The sequence below is a fragment of the Pungitius pungitius genome, chromosome 1 (assembly GCF_949316345.1).
Source record: "Pungitius pungitius chromosome 1, fPunPun2.1, whole genome shotgun sequence".
NCBI classification, from domain to species: domain Eukaryota; kingdom Metazoa; phylum Chordata; class Actinopteri; order Perciformes; family Gasterosteidae; genus Pungitius; species Pungitius pungitius.
Genome location: NC_084900.1, coordinates 17,957,479 through 17,966,338, shown reverse-complemented (window position 1 = coordinate 17,966,338; position 8,860 = coordinate 17,957,479). Strand labels below are relative to the sequence as shown.

The following is an 8,860-nucleotide window of genomic DNA, read 5'->3' as shown; positions in this document are numbered from 1 at the left end:
AATCTTCATCATCGCCGCAGCGACCTTGGTTTCTCCGGGGCTTTGACTTTTTGTAGTCGGGAGAATCGGCCCCCGCCCCCCTGATTTAGCTCCTCCCGGTCACACGACCAAACCGTTGATCACGTTGTTTATTTTTTATTTATTTATTTCATGAGTTGGAGCAGTTGTAAAGGGAGTCTTTTGCCGAGTTGAAGGACGAGAAGAGCCGAGGACGATGAGACAAATAGAAAAATAATATTTCCCCTCAAAGAAAAAAAAAGAATAAAAAAATCAATGGCTGATAGCGTGTTGATATCTTAAGTGATGTTGTACTTTTAATGTGTGTTACCTGAGGCTTAAAGGAACACACCTGTCCTACAATACACAATAATTTAATATATTTAAAGGTTTGCTTGTTAATATACACATTTAATAGGAATCTAAATATTCCTATGCATATTTAAAATCATAATTCTCTGTGTGCTGGCTTTGAACAAATACCGATTAACATTCTTACTTTCATTGCTAACTTTTACTTATTTATAATAGATTATTCAGTATCAAGTCTTCAAACAAAGATCTTCTCAAAATCGGTTGACAGTAATTGTAAGAAACATCACAAAAATTCACCAGTTGCCATTTTTCTACCGGGAATAAACCACTGACTGATACTGATGATACTTAAGGTTAAGACTCATTGTGGGGGGGGGGGGGGGGGGTTCAAAACTAAAACCATTATTATCCGGTTGCAGAACTGCGGCGTTACACTTTGCACCATCTACAGCCAAGTTATGGTAAGTAATTGCTTTTGTTATTTTTTACACAAAAATCTGTCACTTTTGTAGAACCAGTAATTCATTTTTTTAGGGATATTTGTGGCAGTTTAGTGGATTAAACAAAGTGTCCATCAAGGCCCGATTGGAGTGGTGAGCCACTGCACATTGTTACCTAAAGGATCACCCAAATTTCAGCAGTAATTATTTGAACCTCTAGAGGGCATTGCAATTACACTGTCCCGTGTAGTGCAGTGCGGGGAGGGCAGAATGGCTTCTTGTAACCTAATATGTAAAAGTGGTACTTTTTTGTGTTCACACACAAAAGAATCGGAGCAAAAAAAAGATGAAGTGAAACTCTTCCCAGTTTAATGTGATAACTTTACCTCAACACGGCTGGTGTGTGTACCGAAGAATAATTGAGGAAGAGAAGCTGTCAGAAGAGGCTGTTCCCTCTCAGGGAACTCGAGCTGCGTAAAAACGGTGTGGGAACGCCTCTGCGTGACCGAGTCATGAAGCACGTGTGAAATCTAACCAATGGCGAGCTGGTACGTCATAGGCGGGCGACGCCGGGACCAGGGCGCTATAAAGGGACCCGAAGGGCAGGACCATTCATCTCTGTGCCTTCATCTAGTGCGTGCAAAGTTTTTCCACATAGTAATGGCTGAGCGGTTTGTCCAGTGTGTCCCCCCCTTGCACCCATTTTATTACGGGCAGTGACTCACACGCCTTGTGTGTTGTCTGCCTGGGCGTGGAGCACGCTCAGCTAGCCCTTGAGGGGGCTAGCTGAGCGTGCTCACAGATTGTAAGCGCCTGGCACTCCCGTCTCTCCCGTCGAGCTCTCTTTACTAAGGACGGATCGATGAGGCGTGCTCCCCGCGGCTCCGGTTCAGCTCGTGCTGAGGCAGAGCGCCGGATGTCTTCAGTGGGGATTACAAATGGATCTCGAGGAGGATTCCGGGACGGCCTTTCCCAGCCCTTCACCGCGGGACCCAGGCGCTCGTTTCCGGCGACGGAGGCACGCGACTTCCTCCACCCCGGACGAGACGCCGCTCTCACGTTCTTCCGGCTCCTAAGAGCTGGACGTGGTGAGCGTAGAGGCAGCGGAGGCTGACGCCGAGGCGACTCATTCCCCCGCTTCCGCCAAAGAACTGCTGGAGGTCCTCACCCGAGCCACTAACAGGTTCCATATCAGCTGGCCGGCGGGTAAGCAGCAGCCTACGGCTTCCGGAGTACCTCTGCGCCGGTGCTTGCCTTTCTTCCCGGACGTCCACGCTGAGGTGTCGGCGTCCCGAGGGAAGCCGGTCTCCGCTCGCGTTTACAACCTGCGTGCGGCTTTGTATTCGTCATTGGCGGAGGCTAAGCGACATGGATATGCTAGCATGCCGGCCGCGGATGCGGCCCTGGCTCGGCAGCAGTGCAGGTGGCTTCTTGCCTGCATACGATGGTGCTACCTCATTAGAGCCCGTCGATGCCACGTCCACGGGGCCGCTCGAGGGCGACCCCGGCCGTCGTTAAGCTCGCACCACCTGGCACAGCAGGAGAGCGTCGCGCTGCGTGAACCCCCTCGTCGAGGCTGGGCCGTAGCACGACGCGCTCAGGGGGGGCCCTCTCGCGGCCGAACTGGTCTGAGGACGGCCGCCACTAAGAAGGCTTCGTCCAATAGGCCCTGACGCCTTAAGGGTCAGGGCCCGGAGAATATCCCCACCGGAGGGGATAGGGTGTCACCGCATTTTTCAGTGCTCCCTTCTCCCCGGTACTCTCCAAGAGTCGGTCCGTTGTCCCCGCCGCTGCTCCGGGGCACGACCGGGTCCAGCGAGCACGAGCCCGAGGGCCGTTCGCCCCCTCCGAGTATATGTGGTGGCCCTGTCGGCAACCCATGCCCCACTAAACGGGCGTTCTCTGGGAAGACACCCGCTGGCCTCCCGCTTCCTTCGTGGCACCCTGAGGCTAAGGCCAGTAGCCAGCACTGGAGTTCCATCTTTGGACTTGGCCATCGTACTTGAGGGTCTCTCTGGTGCTCCCTTCGAGGTTGCAGTGAAGTATGTGGCTCTTAGACCCTCTTCCTGCTTGCTACTTCTTCCCTCCAAAGAGTTGGAGATATGCAAGCCCTCTCGGTGGCCCCATGGTGCTTGGAATTTGCACCTGGTATGGTGAAGGCGTTCTTACTACCTTCCCCCGGCTCTATTCCTAAGGTCCCGTCCGCTATGGTCCTTTGTCCCCTTCAGTGCAGACCACAGGACGATCCAGGGGCCCCTATCAGGCCATTATTCCTCCTCGGTTGGATGTAGCTGCCGGTGGACTTTTGTTTTTGTACTGACTGCGTTATGTGTGTTCCGGTTACGAAAGGAGTTGCTCCCGCGGGGGTCCATGGGTGGGACCCTCCTCTATCGCTCCAGCAGTTCTGGGGCTGCACCTCATTTGACTTTGACCTCAGATCAGACAAGCTAACCCTCTGAATTGAAGCATCTTAATAAGTGCAGGAAAGCAAACTTATAAGGTTACCCGCAGTAGCGGAAAGCAAAGAGGAAAGAGCCCAGTGCCGAAATGCGGTTCCACGTGGGACCGCTCAGCCTGCACATCAGATCGAGGCAGAGCCCATAGATGGCAGGAGGCCGTAACAACCTTTCTTGAAGCCGGGGTGTTTGGACAACAAACCCTAAGTGGGTGGTGTCACGGCTCCTCCTCTGCCTTGCAGGGGCGGTTCCACCTGCAGGCGAAGGAGGGTCATTAGTGATTGGAGCCACCTGGGCTCTGGGTATAAGAAGGCCTCTAACCACTTCTCTCTCTCTGCTCCTCCAGGTATGATCCGGTTTTGTTTGTTCCTTTGAAGGTTTTACGTTGTACACTCAGTCATGTTTACACATACAGATTGACTCAACCATGCACTTTACATACACCTTACATTATGACATTCGCACACCTCATTTCTTTTCTTTGTTTAAAGTTACTAGTTTTTGATTTATAATAAACTCTTGATTGGCCTATACTGGGTGTTTGTGTCCCCTCATTCTTGCCACAGGCTATGAGCCGGCCTGTGACAGTGGTAAACTGCATCATAGGCTAAATACTAGCACGAGACTAATAGTGAACAAGTACTGTAAACCTCAGACTGTAACCTTCAGGCAACACAATACTTTTTTGGACCTTACACTGACCTACCCTTTAATTAAAAACAATGTATATGCGGCGGGGCGTTAGGGAGAGAGACCAACAACGCCACCTGGGGACTTGCACCCCAAGAACTATAGAAAATACCTAAGGCACGCAAATAAGCTAGTTGTGGACTTCAACTAGGCAGAGACCGGTTGGTAATTAAGAAGGTTTTATTAAAGGTACAATAAAACCACAGTAAACACCAATTTACCGTAATACCTAAAAGAGGCGCATTTAATTTTGAAATGCGGTCCACATGACCGCAGTACCTGGTCTGGATCCCACGTGGTCCGCCCCCACCCCCCCCCGTCAAATCCCTCTTTCCAATGTTCACATCTGGGCACCTGTGCCAGTTTGAGCATCTCTGGGAGAGATGTGCAGACTGGTCATTTATTGACTCAAGTTACTGGTTCGCTTGTGTTTCCCCATGAAGAAATACATGTGTTTAGTTATCGTTAGCTGTTAAAGGTAATGAACCCACTGCAGCCGGCTGCAGCTCCTCTTACCCAGAAGATGAGACGCCTTCACGATCAGTTTGTCGCCTTCTGGGTTTTGGCAACCCAGGAGTGTGACACCAAAGAAGGCCATGGTGCGGCGACGTAACTCCTGTAAATCCACAAAAGCCAACTTCTAACGAGAGAGAAAGGGAGAGAGAGGAAGGGAGAAAGAGACCCGAAACAAACCACAACCTTTGGGTTTAAGCGTCGCCGTGGCAACAAGCCCCACCCACATAGGTGTCTTTTGAGTGAATTGTTCAAAATTCAACTAAAATAGAAGTAAATAGAAAAATATAGAAAAATTAAAAATAAACAATTTATAGTTGACAAAGTATACAAGCATTTTTTGGCCAGAAGAAACTTTTTTTTTTTTGAAGAACTTTTTCCCAACTATAGAATGACTTTTATATTGAAAAAGTATGCTAAAATATTTGTATTGTAATATGCAGCAAACAAACATTCATTTCTACCCTTATTTCATTTTGTATTTTATTATTATACTTTTTTATTATTTTTTTTTAATTCATTTTTGTTGTACTCCTGAATGTAACACATCCTAAGCACAACACAATTTTGATTATTGCAGCAATTAACATATGTGGCAGACATAACATTCTGCCTATTCATTATTTTATTTTCCAATACTTTAAACCATCTTTTTTTATATTATTTCTTTCAAATATTTCTTTTGAATTTTACTTTGAAATATTGCTTTTGAATATCTTCAGGATAATCTTTCAATCTTTCAATCATTTTTCATTTTTCCTGGGATTGTTGCCGAAAACAACGTGTGTGGCAAACAAGTTTCTCTCTTCCCTTATTTCGTTTGATTGTTTTTTATGTCATCTTTTTGTTAATTTAATTTGAAAGACTAATAAGGTGCTTTGCATCCTCTCAGTATCCTCTGCATACTGCTTACTAGTATTTTAAGATCAAACTGGTTTGATCAGTCGTGTGTTTTTGTAGTTACGGACACGAAGTCATAACTTACCCTCGTGACTCAAAGGCTACATGCCTGCATTCATAAGACACCGGAGCACAGATGGATGGGATCGTTCACCTGCAGCCAAATTATAGTAAGTAGTGATTCTGAAATCATTTTTGATTATTACGTAGCATGCTGGTTTCCATGAAGAAATATGTGGATGAAATAATACAAATGTAATGTGTCACGGCTACTATGAGCAGGAGTGAAAGTAGTCCGGGACTCTACCGACAATAGGTTCAAGTCGGTACGCACAGCCTCCTCAAAACCCAAATACAGGAGCTCCTCCGTGATCGCATTCCAACAAGAAAACCCTTTTTCTAACGTTACATTTTCTTAAACTCGGTTACCTATGGAAGGCCATTTCCGCCTCAAAAAAAGGTTTAGAAAGTCGAAATGGTAACTTAAGATATGCGCAGGCTGCTTCGTTGGTGAATTGACTTTCCAGAGCACAGAAGAGACATACGTCACGTCCTGACTGAAAGTGACGCGCGCATGCGCAAAGCCGCCGCAGATTCTGCAGCATCTTTCCTCGTTGAGGAATTGGTTCCATAAGAGAGGACTCTCTTCAGGACTTTTCCATCGTCACTAATCACGACTGCTACGGAATAAATACCACCCGGAACGTATTTTATCTCCCAATAAGTTTTATTCATCTCACGCACCACTGTACGTCAGACCTCCCTGTTGGTTATGAGGTGTGGAGTCAGTGGGTGCAGGTGTCCGAAGAACTTTTACAGTTCGTAAAGTAAACCAAGATATTCATAGATTCGGACTTCCAGGCACAATAGTTTAGTAACGAGACGTTGTTAAAACACGAACGACACCGCTCTGTGACTGTAGTGACGTCAACAACCAGCTGCTGGAGCCTGCGCATGCGCACGTCTTAAGTCATATGCATAATTTCGACTTTCTTAATTCGTAGTCTTTTTTTGTGGCGGAAATGGGCTTCCATAGTAACCTCCACCAACAAGGTTATGTGAGTGCCATTCTGATTCAGTCAGAAAAAGTTTCTGAGTGTATTTGTGTTTGTGCTGAACCACACATATTGTTTCTTATCTGTCTTTTCTGTCATTGTACTTCTTCTGCAGCGGATTGTCTAATATTGAGTGCTGTGGGCTCTCCCAAAATCTCCCAATAGAAGGAAACAAAAACTCTTCTAGCTATGGGAATAACATTATACTTCCTTTAAATATAGTAAACGTAAGCTGAGTTCTGTCAATGAAATTGGTTGCAATTCTTTTCTAATGTAAAAATAAAGATATTGGCAGGATTTTAATCAATATTCTCTCTAATTTTGGTGGCACTAACACCATTTAACCCTCATCGCAGTTAGATAAAACAGACTAAAATCTAACAGACTACAGTGTGAATAAACAGAATAATAATAAAATGCTATTTTAGCAAATTGTTAATTTATTAATTTCCAAAACAACAAAGTAAATTATTGCTCTGTGGGAATTCCAGTTTGTGGGATGATATTTGAATAATTATTATTAGATTATTAGATTCTTTTTTGAAATCGCTTTTTATTTCGCTTTCAACAAAGGTCATTCTCAGCGCAACATAAAATGATGACAGTTTGACTCATACTAAAAAATTGACCTGCACTAGAGGGCCATTAACAAAGAAACAGTTAAAGAAAATAATGTTATCAAAAGTGCAGGTAAAGTAATTCAATGGCTTAAATTGGTCTTTTCAACATTGTTTTAGGTCAGTCCTTCTCTCTGCACACCATGGGGTTGTGTTTCTGCCGACAAGCCTTTTCACTTAAGGTTTCGATTCCCTGCTTGTTGCTCCTGCTTTTCATTGATCACCGCATTAACCAGGCGGCGCGTCCACAATCCACCCACCCACCTGGGACAGGTGCCATGAAACTCAGAGGATCCACCCTCGGACCGGCGGACCCGTCGTCGGGTCCCACCTGTCGATCTGGCTTTTACGCCGAAGAGGAACTGAGGCCTCACCTTCGGAGGCCCCGTCAGGATCCTGGGTCACCGGGTGCCGGCGGCAAAGCGTTTTACCGGAAGCTACTGGCGCCCGGGGAGCTGAGCGAGAAGCTAGCTGGGTTCCATAAGAACCAGTTTAACCAGTTCGCCAGTGACCGAATATCCCTGCACCGGGAACTGGGCGAAGACACGCGGCATCCAGAGTGAGTGCACACGCAGTCATGATTACGCCGTTTAGAGGCTTGGAATCACACAAGATGTTTTTTCTTTTTTCCTATATCTGCATATGTATTATTTACATTTAAAATAGTTATGGCCTCAAACAAAGAATAACTAAATTACTAAAATGTATATTTAGTCATTGACCCCAGAATGCTGCATGATGGGAGAAAACGGTCGGAACAATTCTGTGTCCTTCTCACTTTTGAATCACAGGGCTGGAGGAAGTTTGGGAAGACGTTTTTTCCATTGTACTCAGTGGCTTCCATTGTGGTTATATTCATCGTCTAGCTTCAATAGTTCTAATCCTAGAATGTTGGGCTAAAGCAGCTCACCTCTTAATTACAGCTCATATACCGTTAATGAAAAATAGCATTTATTGAGAAAGACTCTCCTCTCCTCCATCTGACCGCACGGCGATCCCAAACTTTTCGACCTCACTGTACATCCAGCTAGGAATGTGACAGCCTGCTCAACTTCCAGTTTGACCTTCGACAGTTGCTCAAAGCAGAGGTTCCAGCGCTGCCCCGGCCTCCCGACCACCAGCGTGATCGTGGTGTTTCACAACGAGGCCTGGTCCGCCCTGCTGAGGACCGTCTACAGCGTGCTGCACACGGCTCCTGCGGCGCTGCTCACGGAGATCCTGCTGGTGGACGACGCCAGCACGGATGGCGAGTAGACGGCGTGGTCGTATTGCGTTGCCCGATCTCAAAATTCAATTCAATTCAATTCAATTCAATTCATTTTATTTTGTATAGCCCAAAATCGCAAATTACAAATTTGCCTCAGAGGGCTTTACAGTCTGTACACATGCAACATCCTCTGTCCCGAAACCCTCACATCGGCACAGGAAAAACTCCCCAAAATATGAAAAAAACCCTTCAATGGGGAAAAAAGGGAAGAAACCTTAGGGAGAACGTCAGAGGAGGGATCCCTCTCCCGGGATGGACAGACTGCAATGGATGTCATGTGTACAGAATCAACAATGTAAAAGATGTACAATACATTCAATTTCTCTAACTGAAATGATACAAGTAATTGCAAGTAGCAGAAGAGGTGTACGGCAGGACCACTGCAGGGACAACCTCCATCAGATCGAACCACCATCCACAGAGGCTTCTGTGGGGAGGGAGAGCAGAAAGATGTTGGTTTTTGATGACAGTAATATGAATCATATTTAAAGTAATGATGATGGCAGCAGCAGGTGTCAGCAGAGCCATGAGCCAGGAGTTAGAACCGGGGTCCGCACGAAACTATGATCCACGGAGACCTGCTAGGCGAGAAAGCACAAAAAACTCCCGG

General features: G+C 46.2%; 1 protein-coding gene across 1 annotated transcript; it reads left to right on the top strand.

The window, feature by feature from the left end:
• Positions 1–5,200: 5,200 nt before the first annotated feature.
• Positions 5,201–8,591, top strand: LOC134131218 (polypeptide N-acetylgalactosaminyltransferase 6-like). Its single transcript, XM_062562810.1, has 3 exons — positions 5,201–5,481; positions 7,104–7,542; positions 8,057–8,591. The coding sequence occupies exons 1-3, from the start codon at positions 5,448–5,450 to the stop codon at positions 8,235–8,237; spliced, it is 654 nt and encodes a 217-aa protein (XP_062418794.1). The 5' UTR covers positions 5,201–5,447; the 3' UTR covers positions 8,238–8,591.
• Positions 8,592–8,860: the final 269 nt, after the last annotated feature.

What these genes read in the sequence shown, in the direction of transcription:
- LOC134131218 (XM_062562810.1), top strand. Translation starts at nt 5,448, where the DNA reads ATGGATGGGATCGTTCACCTGCAGCCAAATTATA. An exon ending in TCACCTGCAGCCAAATTATA is followed by an intron (nt 5,482 to 7,103) that starts GTAAGTAGTGAT and finishes ACATTGTTTTAG; the next exon opens with GTCAGTCCTTCTCTCTGCAC. An exon ending in GAAGACACGCGGCATCCAGA is followed by an intron (nt 7,543 to 8,056) that starts GTGAGTGCACAC and finishes GACCTTCGACAG; the next exon opens with TTGCTCAAAGCAGAGGTTCC.